This window comes from Lycorma delicatula, chromosome 11 (assembly GCF_047948215.1).
Source record: "Lycorma delicatula isolate Av1 chromosome 11, ASM4794821v1, whole genome shotgun sequence".
NCBI lineage: Eukaryota > Metazoa > Arthropoda > Insecta > Hemiptera > Fulgoridae > Lycorma > Lycorma delicatula.
The window spans coordinates 37330290-37349750 of record NC_134465.1 but is presented as its reverse complement, the minus strand read 5'-3'; the positions used below and the strand labels follow the sequence as shown (position 1 = coordinate 37349750).

At 29.1% G+C, this 19461-nt stretch overlaps 1 protein-coding gene across 4 annotated transcripts in view; it reads left to right on the top strand.

The window, feature by feature from the left end:
• Pfas (phosphoribosylformylglycinamidine synthase) overlaps window positions 1–14548 on the top strand; it is an 86399-nt gene extending 71851 nt beyond the window's left edge. For all 4 annotated transcript variants that reach the window (XM_075379103.1, XM_075379102.1, XM_075379104.1 and 1 more), the window contains 4 exons: window positions 1530–1688; window positions 5583–5753; window positions 10357–10485; window positions 14115–14548. In XM_075379103.1, coding sequence (XP_075235218.1) covers window positions 1530–1688; window positions 5583–5753; window positions 10357–10485; window positions 14115–14296 — 641 coding nt within the window. In that variant the 3' untranslated portion in view covers window positions 14297–14548. The remainder of the gene's footprint in view (window positions 1–1529; window positions 1689–5582; window positions 5754–10356; window positions 10486–14114) is intronic.
• Window positions 14549–19461: the final 4913 nt, after the last annotated feature.

The window sequence follows — 19461 nt, the reverse complement described above, 5'->3', positions numbered from 1 at the left end:
GTCATTTTAAATTAAGTTAAATTTACTTACAGAAGAAAAAAAAATTATATTTTCTTGCCCGTGAGTCTGATACAGTGATAATAAACAAATTAAACTAAAAAAAACCATAAATATTACATCTTATAATAGTGTAATACAAGACAAAAATAATTGCATGTTAAAATGTAAATTCCATGTAATTCAAACTCATTCATAAACAAGCCCAATTCAATCATACCATCAGAAAGAAAGTTGCATCTGTAGTAACCCAAAAGGGTGTGGGCAAGCATTCAGGATTGGTTGTGCTTGACAAAAATAAAAAGTAAGAATCATATAAAGGAATAAAAGAAAAGAGAAAAATTATATCCACAAGCATACTCACACTTGTCATATACAAAAAAAATCATAATTTTTTTTTCACTCATTAGTGGATTATTGTGTACAAATTATCTTCATCTATTAATATGTTTAAAAGGCAATCTTTCTAAAAGAATTGTACAAACTAGCTGATTGATTTTATCTTAATAAGTAGTTTATTAAAACGTGTTACAAGAAATACAAAAATATTAGTAATATTGTATTTAATACACCTTATTTAACTCTTTTAGTGCCAACCTTTTTTATGATTACCTTGTGAAAATTGCCAGGAGTGGCAGTTTATCTTATCATCTTTATCAATCATTTGTTAATTGAATTTTAAGGTATGGCTTTAAAATTTATATTAATTTATTCAGAATAGACCAAAGAATGCACATATTTTGTTGGACATGCAACTATTTTCAAAGAAAAATTTATAAAAGATGAAAAATATTCTATTTACGGAAAAATTAGGTTTTTTCCATTTTTAGCCACTTCAGAGTGGTAGAAAAAAGTATTTACACAATATCTACTATTACACTAGAAAGAAAAATATGTTTTTTACATATACACAACTTTTCAGTTTGATATGTATTATAAGTAGATTTAAAAAAAAATATAAATGCTAAACAAAACAGTCAATTAACGGTCTGAAGTGATCAATGGTTGTGGTAAAATATGATCTAAATTGCCTACTTATTATAATACAAAAACATGAACATATAAATGTTGAAATTAAAAGAACTAATAGTTGCTTAGTTTAATAAAAAAAAATGCACAGTTAAAATAAACAGAACACAATTGACAGCATGACTGTAAACAAACAAGCAAGACCAAGACATTTATGGAGCTGCGAACACAACAAGTCGGCCAGTGTATGATTTAATTCCTTTATTTAACTAAACTGTGTATATATGCTTTTGAAATTAAATTTATCTTTTACAAAGAATATTTTTTTTAAAGTTGTAAAAAAAATCCAAACAGTTTGTATTTTTAATTTAAAAGAGCATTTTTGAAATATCTGTTCAAACGGATGCTGGCAATTTTCACATAATTTACAGACATCCATTTGATCAGATGTTGGCACTAAAAGGGTTAATGATATCTGTAAACTCACTAATAAATAATAATGATATGAAATAATAATTTATTATGTACTTGTGTATTTATTAATAATTTATTTTATTCTTTAGATGTACTTGGATCAGCCAAAGGTTGGGCAGCAAGTTTATTACTCAATAATTCTATTCGTCAGCAATTCAGTAATTTTGCAGCAAGATCAGATACATTTAGTCTTGGTGTATGTAATGGTTGTCAATTAATGGCACTGCTTGGTTGGATTGGAACACAAGGTATACTTTTTTAAAATAATATTTATTATACATGTTTATATTAAACAAAGGATATATTTTATTATTTTTTAATATACTACTGTCAATCATTCTGGCTGTTTTTTTCAGTGACATTGAAGCTTTTGATTATTATTTATGTATTTATTCATCCTCTCTTAATTACAAATAGTTAAGAATTCAGTGGGTTTTAAACTCAAAATCAAGAAGTTCCAGGATGAATGGTTGAAAAAATAAATTTGTGCCAGAATCTTATAAACACAGGAACTAGGCTGGTAAACTTATTAATTGGCCAAACCGCAGGTTTGGCAAATTTGGTAATGAAAGAATGTGTTGTGGAAGATTGAAGTGTTAGTGAAAAGACTGTAGTGGAAGAAAAATTTGGAGCAGAATAGAGATTAGCACAAGTTAACTTTTAAAAAAGAGAAAAATTCAGTAAGAATGGCTTATGCCCAATATCAGTCATCTTATTTTTTTTTTTTTATAATGATAGATTGATTTTGTAAGCATATGAAAAATATCAAGTGTGACTAGGATTAAAATCCAGAACTTTCTGGATAAAAAGCAGAAAAGCTTCAGCTTCACCATGGAGATTGACATGTTTTTCACTGTGTTGTCCTGTAATTTGTTACTGACAATTTAATTTTTGTCTGTTCATAACGTATAGTACATTTTTGAGTATTTATATATGTGCAGAAGGCTATTTTTTATTAATATTAATGTATTTCTCTAAGGTAATTGGGAAATATTGGTTCTATTTATTAGTGTATTTGTCACATCCTAGTATGAATTTCCATTCTTCTTCCATGAAATTGTTATACATTTTGTGCTTCCCAAAATCTTGTTTAGTTTACTGAAAAATCAACCTAAATAAAAATGCATTTCATCAATCATCTTGAAATTCTGTCAAAAATTGTTTATCCTCCAATTCATTGAAAACGCAACGCAACCAGCATAAGCAAAAGCTAAATCCAATGCAGCATAATCAGGATTACGTTTTTGAACCAAATGCATTTGGTAAGAGTTGCATTACAGATCTTATAAATTTATCGGTGTATGGTCCAAGAGGTGCAGTTGAGCATGCCAATTGGCTTACTTTTTTTTATACTATTTATATTTTTATTATATTTTTTTATACTACTTTGGGTTGATCATTGAATTTGAGGTCTCGTATCAGTTCTGTATGATCAAACAGTTCAAAGTTATTCACTAAAGAACAAATTGTTGGACTGTTGTGAGAAGTTTTTATGCCACAAAAACTCATAAATATTAGATTAGTTAGAAAAAAAGTTGTAATTTCAGTTTTAATTTTTTACATTTGCTATTATATTACTGTGCTTTCCTGTTGGATAAAATAATATATATATATATATATATATATATATATATATAAATAGTAATTTATTTTTATTATCACTATAAAATACAAATTTATACAAAGAAATAAATATATCTCAATTTTTTAAAAATTACATAAATTTTTAAACTACAAAATAATTTAAAAACAATAATATTAACTTAAACAGAAATGAAAAGAATAAAATTTACAAAAACAGTACAGGAATTAAAAATTATATAAGAAAGAAAAAAATTAGGCAATAAAAATTATATAAGAAAGATAAAAAAATTAGACAACTGCAAAAGTATCAGATATGGGTTTACAATCATTAAAAAGAGTCATACCAAAGAAGCTAAAGAAAAATAATCTCAGCATAAAAATTACTCATTAAATTAAAAATATATGCCTTTTTGATAAGCTTGTAGTTGGATATTTTGTTTATCATATTGAAATCCAAAATAACAACAGTTTCACCTCCTTGACTTGGAACAGCCAAGATCAATATACTTCCCATTCGAATTTATTACTATTATTAATTTGTTTTATTTGGCAATCTATTGAAAAGATGTGGTTCTTGAAATGTGTAGAATTTTTATAAAATTACTTTATTAAATGTAATAGCAATCTGATTATACAGGTGGCACAGGGAAACGAGAAATTTTGAAAGTAGTAGTGGTAGCCCTGAGGAACTGGTAGAAAAGTGGGAGTAACATCCTTCTGTGCACAACTAGCTGCCATTTAGTGATGGACCAGAGGGTCGGTATGCAGCATGCATTTGCTGTGAAGGCATTTTACAAGAATAGTGACAGTGTGACTGCTGCTCAACAGGAACTCGGACGTCTTTACAATTTAGGACATCATGGTCCATGGTCGTGTTCCATCTTGGCACACCATCAAATACGGGTTGAGAATTTCAAGGAGACAAGTTCAGCTCTAAAAAAGAAACCACCAGAAGATCAACAAACTCAATAAACCCCAGAAAACATTGAAGCAATTCAGGCCTCAATTAGAAGGAGCTCATGACGATCGGCAAGGAAACACACAGCACTGTTGAACCTAAACCGAACAGCCATCTACCGAATGCTCAAAGTAATTTGAAGTTTCACCCTTACAAAATTCAAGTTGTACAGGAACTGAAATCATGAAACTATGTGGTCCCATGAATTCCCATGGAAGTGTTTCAAAGTTCTGTGCAAAATATCAGCATTTACTTCAAGTAATGTATACATTCGAATGGGCATCATCTTATGGTCATTGTTTTTAGAAATTGAAATTTTTTGTGTTGGGATATTTAATGGCATGTAATTTACTTGTTTTCAACGATAAACTTATTAATTTATTTTTTTTAGTTTTGTGAGTTACTTCAAAATTTCCTGTTTCCTTGTGCCACTCTGTATTTACCATCAGGAAGGTAAAATTTGTTATTATTGCTTTGTTCATAAAAAACTAGAACTTTATAAAGATAAGTATATTGGGAATAAACTAACCGCTATAACAAAAGGAAAGATGATGTAAGATATTGAAATAATATTATTTTTTAATAGTATGCTTCTGTGAGGTTAACAAAGATTTAACCATGGAAGAACAAGTCTTCATCAATAAACATTCATAAGCTAAGTGAGATTCAGCAAATGCCAAATACAAGGTTCTCAAGATGTCCTCTAACCAAGTTTTTCTAATTAAATAAAGGAAAGATATTAAACTAAACATAGATATTTTATGAAAGAAACTTAATTTATATGCATATAGGAATATCTGTTACTGTTCCTAGCTCAAGAAAAAGCACTGTAAAGTACATCATTAAAATTAGGGATTTTTGTAGTTTGAAAAATGTTTATTTAGAATGAAGACTAAGAATTAAAAACCTGTTTGTAAACCACCAAAGGAGTTTCTCAAATCCTGATATTAAATTTCATGACAATAGAATCATTTTGAGTATGATAAACAAGTAATGTAAGTAGCATATGCTATAATCATCTTCCTAAACAAGCATTACATAGATTATTTATATATATTATGAATATAATAGCAGTATGAGGCATACCACATTTGACAATAAGAGGATCACTTGTTCCTTGTGTAAGTCTACCATTAAAGTACTATAAAATAAATACAAAGCAAAACAATCTTATATTTGATCAAATAATGTGCTGACAAGCTTCTTATGATTCATAACAGCAAAGTCTTTAATGAAATCGATAAATAAAGCTGCTCTTGATTCACCTTTATCAACAGAACTATAAATATCACTATAGGTTTTAGAAAAGCATTTTTAGTGCCCAAGAACCCTTGAAAGGAACTACTGAAGGAAAACTTTTAGTCATTAAATTATGATGGATTAATTTTAATTTAAATAAAAACAAGTCTTTTAAATCGATTTTTAATATTAAAGAGTTAAAAAATATTTGCTTCAAATTTATTATTTTCAACCAGGATCTGACTAGATGGTCTTATTTAGTTTAATATTGGAACAGGTTAAACTATATTTAGATTTACAATTTTTAATAAGTTTTATTCGTTCATCATTAATTATTCTTGTTATTCTTTATCTTTTGCAGATGTTTTATTAAATGAAGATTCAGTACCAATACCAGATATTATTCTTGATAAAAATACATCTGAAAGATTTGAATGTAGATTTAGCACGGTACGAATTGATCCATCACCTTCTATAATGTTAAAAGATATGTCAAACAGTATATTAGGTGTCTGGATTGCACATGGAGAAGGTATCCTTTATTATTTTCCTTTTAATTTTAGAAATTTTTAATTAAAAAAAAATTAATTGAAAAGTCAATATTGTATTAGTCTTTTATAAAGATGATTATTTTTGTTGTTTCACTGGAATAATTTTAGTGATGCTTTTATTGAGAGTAATGTTAATGTTAATTTTCTTTACCAAAATGGTTGCCATTTAAGAAAATTTAGTACAAAATTAGATGCTTATGTTTAAAACAGCATTACAGTGTTTTGATGCCTTTAGACTGGCTAAATTTTATTTCATTCTTCTACCTGAGAAAATATTCAAATGATGTACCATATAAACAGCAAAACAAAATAGAAGTATCAGAATTTATGTTAATTTAATCTCTTCCCTTATCATCAGATATCTTATGTGTTAATATAGAAAGCTTTCTGGATAAAGTAGTACTGTGTATTACTTTACAGTACTTTCAATTCATATCATTTAAGTACAGTCAGATGTAGTACTGTATTTTCAACTAGGCTATAACGGAAAGTGCTTAAAAGACTGTACGATCATCGTAGTTTACCGATTAAAAAAAACCTATATGAAAATGAAATCCAGCTATAAAAATTAATTACTGTACAATGTATATTCAGTACTGTATTTTTATTTTGCTATATTTTTTTGTCCAATAATATTCTCATTTTTAATTGTAACATTTGGTAATATTTTAATTGTATTTATAATATTAACTCAATTGGCTTTTTTTTTTTCTAGCTTATAAATTTATCTTCAAAATAATGAGGGTATTACAGTTGACTCTGGATGGCTGCATTATAGCAGGGTCGTACTATAATTTATACTTTTATATTTGCAAATTTGAGCTTGAGATGCACAATGACTAGCTGGTCACTTATAAAATAATTAGAATGTGTTCTTGGAATGCCATATACTTACTCACGGATTTGGAATGCATTGTTTTAGATACATTGTCGCCTAAAAACGTAGTTTAAAATAGACATGCTAAACTCGCACTTAAAATGGAAATTGCTTGCACGTTTGGTTATGGACAAAAAATTTTATATTTTACGTGTTCCAAGTATGCGCTAAAAATACTTGGAACGTAAAAATTCCAACCGGTTTAAAATACTAATTTTTGGGGTGTTGTATATTTATTAGCTCTGTTTTAACTTCATGCAGTAGATTCAGTTGTGCAGTAAGAAATTAAATTCTTAAGTGGTTAAAAATATCTATCTTAAGTGATAGTATGAGTTTATTAAGCAGTAAAAATTAAACAGCATTAGATATGGCATTTTTACAGTCAAAAGGTTAACATCTATATCAAAGAAATGGTTAAACCAATGAGAAAGTTATAAGCATATTAACCTACCAAAAGAATTCCCAGAAGATAATCCTGGAGATTTTAAAAAAATTACTTGAGAAAAGTGCTGTTTGGTTAATTTATTAAATTCAGTTGAATAAGTTGAAAAGAAAATTACCAATGCAATCACTTATTTCATACATTGATTATTCTAAGATGTGTTCAACTTGAAAGAGGCCCCATCACTTAGTTTAGTCTGTAAATAATAATTTATTGGCAATCGCTTATATAATTTACAAAAGGTGTTGAAAATGATGTCCATCCGCTTCTGTGCACTAGTCAATGTATTTGACCATGTTCCTGGTTACTCCTCTTAGATGTACCCTGTCTATTTCCTGGATGGCATGGGTAATATTTGTCTTCAATTACTGCAGGGGGTGTAGATTGCTCCTATAAGCAATAGTTCTTTTAAGTAACTCCACAGAAAGAAGTCTGGACTAAACAAATCAGGGGATCTCGGTGGCCACAATCCTTTAGAAATGATTCTTCCACTTGAAAAAATCTTGTAGCGTCTCTATAGCAATGCTAGCTGTATGGGAAATGGTGCTGTCCTGGTGCAACCAGCAGTCACATTCATCTTCCTGCCAATATGGCTATGAATTGTTGGATAATTTCTTGGTAGATGGCAGCATCCACATTTTTAAAAAAAAAAAACAAGGGTCCTATTATTCATTCCTTTGAAACCCCACACCATACGCCTATTTCTTGTGGGTGTAAGTGAGATTCAAAGAAAATGTGTGGGCTTTCAGTACCTCAGGTCCAGTAGTTCTATGGTGCGAGTGGTAGCGTCTCAGCCTTTCATCCGGAGGTTCCAGGTTTGAATTTCAAAGTCCAGTACTTCTGACTAGACTATTAACATACCCTTCGAGGTAAAACCACACTTCATCTATGAAAAACAATTGATCTAAAATGTCAGTAATGAAGTTCTTGAACCGTTGACGGTGGTGAACACTTTTACAATAATCACCATTAGTTAGCTTATGGAAATCTGCATTTGATATGAATAACATGTGTCATTAAAACTGATCTATGTCAGGCACATTTCTGGTGTAACATCGAATCTGTTTCAAAAAATTTAACTAACTTCTGACTAAAACTTTTCATTGGTGCTTCCTTTTCAAATTTCACCTTGAACTGTCATCAACCAACAACATGAAATTTTATCTCTAAATAAGTTTCCATCACAAATACACATTCTTCAATAGTAACCATCTTTTAACAAACAATAACGCAACCTTGTTCAAAAGCCAATGCTTGACACGATTGGCAATACTCAAAATGTGCAGGTAATAAACATTCCTTCCCATTCCAGCTGCAGTCGTAACCAACATCTTCCACATTATTTTATCCATATCGCTCCAACATATGCGTTTTTAAAAAATGTACATTTAGTATAAACTGTTGAGTGATGGGGCCTCTTTTAAATTGAAACCTTGTACCTTTTTAAATGCTTTTCAAAAACGACCATGTATTGCCTGAATTTTTATCTGCTTTATCATATACTTTTCTACATAATTCTACCAATTATTTGTACTCTGCTTCCTTTTCAAATTTCTCCTTGAACTTATGAGTATTTATTTATATATATATATATTATAATTAATGTAATAAAAGATAAATAGTTTAAATAAAATAATGAATCAAAAAAGAAAAATATAAAATAAAACAAACCATATGCCATCCTGAAAGTGTAGAATTTGTACTGATAAACTGACACAATCCAAGTCCATACTCTAAGTGTCTCAGAAAAAACAATACTCTAACCATATGGCCCATGAATAATATAAAATAATGTTTTCGTACTCATAATTTGATACGCACCATTCCACTCACACGCATGTATCCTGATTAGTGACCAGTTAATGATTTTCAGCAAGTTGTTAGTTTACATTCATCTTGCCAGGCATTACAACAGTATAAACTATTAAACAAAAAATACATTCCATTCTACATAAAACAGAATTGATATCACTTTTATCTATTAATAATTTTCAACAAACTTATCTGATCATGGCACACTTGATATTCATTCATTTAAACAATTTTATGAAACTGCAAATATAAACAAACAGAATTTTCAGGCTCGGCTAATTCATATTATAACAGTTTCAAATACATTGAAAAATGTTTTGTGCAACAAGTCTGGTCTATAGAGAAGGATGTTACAGAATTGTCCACTTTAATCCACAGTATGTAGCTATCATATTGCCAAATGACATGAGGACACACACTCTCCTTTAAAAAATAAATGGAATTTTGATGTTCTTCCACTTGTTCTGGAAGGCTATTTTTACTGGACCTTTCAAAAATTTGAATATTTAAGGTTTATAGCGCACTGCTCTGTTGGGAAATCAATTTGTAGAACACGTTGCATTTCTCAAAGTATGAAGCCATAATTTTTCCTGCTGAAAATGTGATTTTTGCCTCTTTTTGTTTCGGAGATGATGAAGGATGTCACTATTGATTTCTGGGAGTGTACTCAAGTTTCTTCAGTAACTGAAAATTTCATCATCCTTTTCTTCATATTGTGCTCACAGTCTCTACTTGTGTTGCTATTAGCATTCGTCGAATCCAGTGTGTGCAAACTTTCCAGTAATTAAATTGATTATTGATACAGCTGTCCAGTGTAGAAACAATATTTCACACCAATTCAATGATAATTTTGACTAAGTGTGTTAATCCTCTCAACCATTTCTTTTGATGTCAATGGTTTTGGATAGCTAGAATACAGTTCATTATCTATATGTTGTAGAATATCTTTAAAAAAAAATTTATTCCACTTATAGTTGCTTATGTTTGTCAACTCTTCCTTTCTAAACAAATTTCTGATGGTTTTACGTTTTTATTTGTAAGAAATTTTATATTAATATACTATTCCATGCTTGGATGTACTTCTTTTTTTCACTCATACTCATAAACAACTAGCTTGTAACAGCTGCATGTTGAATGTCTAGAATAGATTAGTGCTTATTTCGGCCCATCACATCAACTTTGGCTTTTGTTTCTGAAATTTGGTACTAAATTCAAATTAAGGTTTAAATTTGAACTTCGTTTAATAATTATAACAATTTTTAAGAAAAATAAATTATTATTTATTTTTTGACATTGTTTTTAATTTTGCAGAGAATGTAATCATTTAGTCTGTGAAAATTTTACGTTAATTATATTGAGGAAGTATGAAGGAAACCTGTATAAAATCCTAGCTTATTATTGAGCTTTCCTCGATGTATTTATATTGTGTTATATCTTTTATTTTTTTTCCTAGGGCGATTTACATTTAAAGATGATAAAGTATATGATTATTTATGCAGTAATAATTGTTTGCCATTAAAATATACTGATGATTTTGGTAACCCAACTGTTGATTATCCTATGAATCCAAATGGAAGTCAAGGTAAGTGGTTTTTAAATATACACATAAAAAAAATATATTTATATATTTTTACATTGACTTTTTGGATAATTTTCAGATTATCATATTTATTTTTTAATCCACTTTTACTGTGTCTTAATTTTTTATTTTATTTGTTTACCATGATTGTTTATTAGTTTTGTACATAAATAGTTATGTAGCTAGTTTATGTACATAAATAGCTAGTTTTATATTAAAGATTGGAAGGTAGAAAAATTTGTCCCAGATAATTGGTGAAAGTGTTATGTTATTGTTTTTTAAAACATTGATAAAGGAAATTGTAAATATTAAAGAGTTATATCACTTATTTCAGAAGCACCAAAAGTGTGTTAATGATTTAGAAGCATCAAAATTCTATGTTGAGTACTGTTTACCTTTCTTAGCTTCTTTCTTTTATTATATGTTGATACATTTCAGAATAACTCTATTGTCAGAACTTATTGTACTCTTATGATTAAACTGTAATCAACGTAGAAATCATAGTCTTCTTAGCAGAAAATATAATAATAATTATCTTAACAATTACAGGGAAAAAAATAGTAAAATTTTTGAAAAGATACTCCAAATTGACCTTTACAGGTCGTTGAAAAGGCGGTAGCAAGAAATTTGTTTATGGTCTTTCTGAATATGTAGAAGTACAATAACACCTAAGAAAATTAATATGAAAAGAAACAGTAATTATAGAAAAGGATGTAGTAAGAATGGCGAGGGCAATGTACTAAAATCATTAGAGTTAAATTAAAGAAATGTGGAATTTTATATGGTTTGATGTTATTACCCTCTCTTTTTATAACAAGATAGGGTATATCATTATCACTTTTATTTATGTTAATGATAGGTGACATTTGTAAAGAAGTGGAGGGAAGGAAAATATGCTTATTTTGCTGGTTATATTGCCTTAAGGAAAAAAAAGAGCATTTGATATTTAGGATGAAAGAATTACAGCGTGGGGGTACAAAAGTAAATAAAGAAAAGTACAGCATATTGTTGGTAACCAGAAGAAAAGAAATAGATCAAACAGGAAAGCTAACTAAAAACAATAGAAAGTAGAAAATGTATAAAATGTTTAAGTTTTTAACCAGAAAAAGCTAGAAAAATTAAGGGATAGATAAAAATAAGAGTATGTAATCAAGAGATTTTTATGAATTTGTAAGAGGACTAATAATGGAGTAAGGAAGTACAAAAGAAATCTTACATAGATATATTTCATGTTATATCTGACGTACTGTGCAGAGGTTTGAGTTACAAAAAGACAGGAAGAATGAAAACTGAGTTATAGAAATTAAATGACTTAGAAGTGTGAAGCATGATACATAAGATCATGTGAGAAGTGTAGAAGATCTCATAAAATTCAGAAAGTGTGTTGGATAGATTAAGAAAATCAAGACTTAGTTGATTAGGCATTTTAAGAGAAAAAGGAATAAAAGAACGATATTCAGAAGTAATTGTAAGGTAAACTGGAGAAGAACAAGAAGACTAAAGAAGGGATTATATGTAAAGTTAAGTAGGATATTAAAGGTAGGGATGTAGTTTTGGAAAGAGTATGGAAGCAGCAGTGGTGGATGGATAAAATAAGTTAGTAATCTGTGACCTATAGCTTGACCTAGGAAACTGGATAACGGAGAGGAAGTTTTATATAATTGACAAATTCTTTCACTTAGTTATGTAGCATGAAAATAGTATTGCAGTTTATAATGTAATTCTCTTTATGTGCTTTATAAGCACAATTTTTCTAAAAAAAAATAAATGTATATATGTTTATAATTATTTAGCTCATTTGAACACTATATAAAATCATATTACACATGGTACTACAGTGTGGAAGTACCTGCAACAGAAGCAGATTGGATAGTTCTCTGATCAATATTCTTATAATGAACGCTGTGAATGATGGCGCTTGTGTTTAAACTATTCCATCTCAATTAAAAAAAATTTCACAATAAAAATTAAGGTATCATTGGAAACTGTAATTACTTTTTCTCCAAATGGATTCAGTCAATGTTAGTTACTGTCATTCATTTGAAAATTAGGGGCAGCAAAAGCATAAAACTCACGATTTTTTGCACTTTTTTTTTAGAACATCAAAAAGACAGGAAGAAAGAAACTTTAGAAATTAAATGTCTTAAAAGCTTGAAACTTGAGACATTTTTAGAAGACAAAAGTACAGTCTTAGTTGCGACTGTACTTTTTGAATAACCATTTCATACCTTTCCACCTCAGTTAAAAGCTTAATATTAAATACTTTATTTTCAAAATACAGTTATCTTATTCTAATTGTTTCAAGGATTACAACGGTGTATTTTTATCTTTAAAATATTCATTGAAACTAAAGGTAAGGTTGTCTCGTAAAAAATGCTCTGTACGCTTAAATAATAGTAGTTTTGGGCTAAATCTTAATGATAATTATTGAAAAACAATCGTTTAGTCTACCTCCAAAAGTAGAAAATTTTTATTTTGATTGGTTTTGTTTTTATAGTAATTCAAAGTGTACATTCTCAAAAAAAAAGTGCAAAAATTCGTGAGTATTCCACTTTTCATGCCCTTAATTTTCAAATAAATGACTAACTCAAGTTGGCCAATTCAGTTAGCGCAAAAATAATTGCAGTTTCCAACAATACCTTCATTTTTATTATCTGATTTTTTTTAACTGAGATACAATAGTTTAAATACAAGTGCCATCTTTCATGGTGACCACTATAAATAAATATATCATAGCACTGTATTCATGATTGTGACAACTGTAATAAAAAATTTCATTTCAATCAACAATATGCACTATGTTTTTACTTTCTACATCATAACACTAGATGCTACAAGAAGGAAATTATGATTGTAATCAATCAAAAAATGGTGTATGGGTATTTTGCATTTCTTGACATTTCGTGATCTAGGGACCCCAAAACATAAAGAAGGTGGGAGGGGAGGGTAATGTTCATACACACATATATGTATGTATATACGTGTGTTGGCATGTCATATTTGAAGCTTAATAACTTGCCTGTATAAACTGATTTTGAGAAAATTTTTACAGAGACTTGTGTGAATGGAACAGTTTGTTGGTAAAGTTTTGGGGTCAGTTTTCTCAAAATTTTGCAAACATAACCCCACTTTACATTAAGCTCAGTACATGGTCCATGCTTATCTTACCATTTTATTTAAAAATCGCTATAAAATTCTCTCTCCTCAACAATTGAAAAAAAATCTTTTTATTTACTGCATATTTTTTAGACAAATGTTTTATGTCTTTCTAGGAATAATAGTAGTGCAAGTGACCCATAGAGTCACAAAAGTAGTGCAGAAAAAATACTTTAAAGACAATATAATTGATTCGGTGTAAGTTTAAGTCTTAATTTTTTGAATTAAAAAAATTTTTATTTTTTTTATTTTCATGGATCTTTTTTCCACTACATAAGAATAAATAACCAATACCAAAAACATATTATAATAGATAATTATAACAGATTTTTTTATTACAATCTTACCACAAACTGCCTTCTTCTAGAGATACCAAATTTTGATATTTTTATGACATGTGTCAAAATCGATTTTTAATTTTCACTTTTTAAACTTATTTAGTTTTTATTTATTTTATTTATTATTTTTATATTTAGATGGTCTAGCTGGTGTATGTTCATTAGATGGTAGACATTTAGCTCTGATGCCACATCCAGAACGTTGTACTAAGTTATGGCAATGGCCATATATACCACCTGAATGGCGAACGAGTATTACAACTTCACCATGGATAAGAATGTTTCAGAATGCTTATATATGGTGTTGTAGTAATTCCTGATCGGTAATTAGATCTTTTTTTTCAGAAACTACATCATTAATTTGTTTTTCATCATTTGTACACAAAATTTCTTATAGCCCCTATCATTCTCATAAAAATGTATTTTTACTGTTGTCGTATATGATTATAATATTTAATTTTATTTTAATATATAATAATTTAATGATAAAAGATAATTTTTATTTATAAAAAATAATTTTTGGTTATAATTTTGTACTTAATATTTTATATTAAATAATTAATTTACTGTTAAATTAACTTATTTTGAATTTATTGAATTTACTTCCTTAAACCTCTATCCAGATATTCCTGATGAACTTATTAATAGTTTTAAAGTTTTCTTGGCTTATTTTAAATATTCATTCTTCATTGACATTATCAATTGATTAAATAGTTCAATTTTCAATTGTTTAATTTTAACTTTCTAGAAGTCATGATTTGTGCAGTTTGGTTAAATTAATATCTGAAGTTAAACCACCGGGTTGGTCTAGTGGTTGACACGTCTTCCCAAATCAGCTGATTTGGAACTCAAGAGTTACAGCGTTCATGTGCTAGTAAAGCCAGTTATTTTTACATGGATTTGAATACTAGATTGTGGACACCGGTGTTCTTTGGTGGTTGGGTTTCAATTAACCACACATCTCAGGAATGGTCGAACTGAGAATGTACACTTCATCTACACTCATACATATCATCCTCATTCATCCTCTGAAGAATTATCTAAATGGTAGTTACCGGAGGCTAAACAGGAAAAAGAAAAAGAAAGAAAGTATCTGAAGTTAAACCCACCGGTTGGTCCTAGTGGTGAGCACATCTTCGCAAATCAGCCGATTTCACAGTTGAGTTCCAATGTTCAAATCCTAGTAAAGGTAGTTACTTATATGTGGATGTTAATACTAGATCGTGGATACCAGTGCTCTTTGATGGTTGGGTTTCAAAACCACACATTTCAGAAATGGTTGACCTGAGACTGTACAAGACAACACTTCACTTGTGATCATACATATCATCCTCATTCATCCTCTGAAGTAATACCTGACGGTGATTCCCGGAGGCTAAACAGAATAAAAAAAGTATCTGAAGTTAGCTGCATCCTTCGTTTATACAGTGAAAGCTTGTTACATTTGTGGAAAATCAGTTAAACATATGTTATTAATTGTAACCGTATATTATTATTTGTAAATTTTGTAAATCCAAACTATCCATCTTTTGTGCAGTAAATTGTTACTAGTATTACTAAACTCTTTTCATGTTAATAAAACAAACCAAAAAAGAGGAGTGAAACAGAGTTGTCTTTGTATTTATTTAAACCTGTTCACTGAGAATATTTCATATTTTGAATGAAAAATAAGGTAAGTAAAGATGAATAAGTCAATTTGCTGTATAATACTTTAGAAAATCCTAAAGCTATGGTGAAGCAGTATTAAGAATGCTAAAAACAATAGTTTATTTATTTAAAGGAGTAAATTAGATGATGAAAACTGTAAAGATCCTTCATTTGAGGTGTGAGTTCATTTGAGATGTTTTGTATATCATTAAACGTTTTGACACCTGAAGAATAGACCATTTGGAATAAACAAAATTCGCAGAAAAATCTTAAATAACAAAGTTCTGTTTTTGATTTCATATTAATCACATCAAAAAAAGATTATAAGTTTGATGTGCGATACAAGTAATTCATAAAAATGGTCTAACCATTCTTAGATAATAAGGAAAGAGTTTGAGTTGTCAAAACTTAGTAACTAATAATGAGAAAGGTGGTTTTTTGTTAAAACTGGATTCTAGTTCTTTTTGTAAAGATTTTCTGAGCTCTAAAAAACTTTTGACAAAACGTTGTTATAAAATATGTTGCTTACACATTTTTAAAAATACACTTTTGTCTTTACCCTCTCAAATTTCAGGTTATTTTGATGATTATTTCAGCAACAAAAGGCGTTAAAAAAATAGTTACCCTCGTGCAGTATTTGTAATAATAATTTTTGATTGTGGATACAGTTTAGTTCACCACTTTCACGGAAATAGTTTGTGAAACATTGTTTCAAATGTATATGAATTTTCGTATTATTTAAACAAACACCTTCTTAATTATTATGCAAGACAGAATTGGTCCCTCCTGGTTCATTGAAACAATATAACCTCCGCTTCTGGATGCTGTGATACCTCTCCCCAGGAGAGCTACCCTTTCTGTCACTACTCCTAGTCAGGGTCCGAGTATGCCTCCATGCATACCCCCCTGACCCTCAAGCTCTTGCCCCTCACACCTTGAGGGTCCTTCATGCATCATCAACATACTACTGTTCTGTAAAAATCATTTTTAACTATAATGATATTTTGTTTTTTTTTTTAAATTTCTACTTTTGTTTGAACAGCTTCTGTTATTTTAATTTTTATTGTACATTGTTTTTGTTACTTAAGAAAATAAATTCATTCGCTACACTCGACCCATGAGTCTACATATGACTTTTACTACTTACAGTGTGTATCATGAAATGTTTCAATAAGGAATACTGAAATATTACATGTGTTTACAATTTTGATATTTTATTTAAATTTTTGAAATAATAAAATTTCAATTTAAAATTTTCAGAATAATGCTGACGTTTAATGCATCTTTGCTGCTTCAAATTTGCTTTCTTTTATTACTCAGAATATAGTTATGTATTGAACTATATTTTGCGGAGTAAGCAAATTTGACTTGTTCTTGATACTTGATAAATGTGTCCTTCCAATAAGAAAAAAGCCTGGAGGTGATAGTTAATTTAAACCTTTAAATTAATTAACCCATCTGAAAATGCAATATCTTCTAAAGAAACAATGCATTTTATGTATTTTATTACCTTTGTTTAAAAAAGGATGATTTTTTTGTTGTTTCGTTAGAAGCAACGCTTACAAACATTATTTATTTTGCTATATACTCTTTCCAAACAGACCAGTGAAAATATATTTTAGATGATTTGTATTTTTTAATGGTTTATCCATTGCAGACCATTCTGGTGGTGTGATTCTAAATTAAAATCACAGTTTAATGTATGTTTAATGTATTAAACATAGTAAATTTATTTCTATAAAATACATGTGCTACATATGTGTTTGTTTAGAAAGCATGAACTGCTGAATTGGCTTTATGCACATATGATGTTCTATTGCAGTATACCAGCCCCTACACTGTACTATTAGCAATCTTAATGCTATTTCAGTACTCCAGATGGATCTACTAGACGTCTCTGTCTTTAAATTTTCTAAAACTTTGACAAGGAATATCTAATACTTTTCTCTGTAATTCCCTTATATTGCAATATACTTATTCCCATTGTAGTGGTGTCTTTTAGAAATCCAAATAATGATTGGATGGACTTAAATAAGTTCTGAACAATAGACAAAACAGAACATGTTATTTTAATTAGTAGTGAATTGCAATCATTAAAAAAGCAGTACGAGGATGAAAAATGAGTTGGAAGGAATGAAACTGAATTTTGACATTCTTTATCTGGAGCATTGGTAGTTCTCTTTAATAGCGATAAACTGCTGATTGGTCAGTAAAAAAGTTCAGGTAAATGATGCCTTTTGAATACCACACTTTCTGAACAATATCTCCAGTTAGTTTTCTATATATTGCCTACATAACTGAGCTACAGATATGATTCTGTTAAGATAAAAAACTGACAGTTAGTTTTGCTAACGTAAAAATTTCAGAAACCAGGCGTTCAATGGCAGTTTTATGATGATTCATTGCACAATACATTGGCTCTTATTGCTTAGGTATTGTAACAATAATTAATTACTGTCCATGTATTTTGACTAACTAAAGAAACTTCTCTTATAATTATTACATAAGATTGTGTTGGTTAGCAAATCACTTTTTAATTTTTGAAAAATTTGTTTTAGTTTTGATTTATTAATATGTACAACACATGTATTTTTTTATTTAATAAAATTTTTTATTCAAATAATTACGTATAAAAATTCATGTATTATATAGTTTTTAAATGTAAAAAATTAATTTAAAGCAAAATAGGAAGTAATAAATTACCAATCAACTAATGAAGTCTTCTTCAGTTTCATTGCGTTGAATGAATTATATTAATGTAACAGGGTTAATTTGTTTTTAACTAATTTTGTGAAAGAAATTGTTGAAGTTTAAATAGGGAGAAGATATAAAAGATTTAGTCAACAACAGTAACATGAAAAGATGGAAGTATGGAGAACTGCTTTTTGAAGATGTGCTTAAAGCACTTCATAAGAATTTCTAATTAAAAATAAAATCACTCACCTTTATACTAATGTTATGAAAATGGGTGGAAAAGTTTTCACCTCTTATAAGAGTTGCAACTCTTTACCTCTATTTGAGGACAGTTTGAAAAGTTTGCAGCCTAAGAAAGAAAACAAAATTTCTTACCAATTTTTTATTTATTTTTCAACATAATCACCTTTTAAAGTATATACTTAGCCTATCGCTTTTCTAACTTATTTATTGCTTCAGTAAAATACGATTTCATCTCAAGCTCTATAAAATAGGCATCTGTCTCAGCCATGACTTTGTCATTTGAGGCAAATCTTCATCCACCTAGCCATTTCTTCAAATTCAGGAACAGGAAATAATCACTTGGAACTAAATATGGTGTATGTGGAAGCAATTCAAAGCACAGTTTGTGAATTTAGCAGCAACAGAACTTGTGTGCAGTGCATTGTCATGGTAAAAAAGACTTTTTCCTTGCCCAAATGTGGACGTTTGGTCTTAGTGACCTTTAATTGCTTCAACAATGCTGCGTAATATTCTCCATTGATTGTTTTTCCAGATAATCTATGAGCACCACATGACAAACATCCCAGAAAATAGTAGCCATGACTTTTCCCACTGATCGAACATTTTTTGCCTTCTTTGGAGTAGTTCCACTGGTTTTGACCCAATGTTTGGACTGTTGCCTCATCTCAGGACCGTAATAATGAATCCACGTTTCATCAGCAGTAATGAAGCGTTGCAAAAATTCAGTTGAATTTTGTGATGTGTTCATTCAAGTGCATTTCTGGTCAACCGTTAGCAAATGTGGCTGTTAAGCTTTCTCATACCCAAATGCTCATGTAAGATGTGAGTGAGGCTATTGATATTTTTCCAAGCTCACGTATCTTAAATCGTCAATCTTTTTAATACTGCATTGTCGATTTTT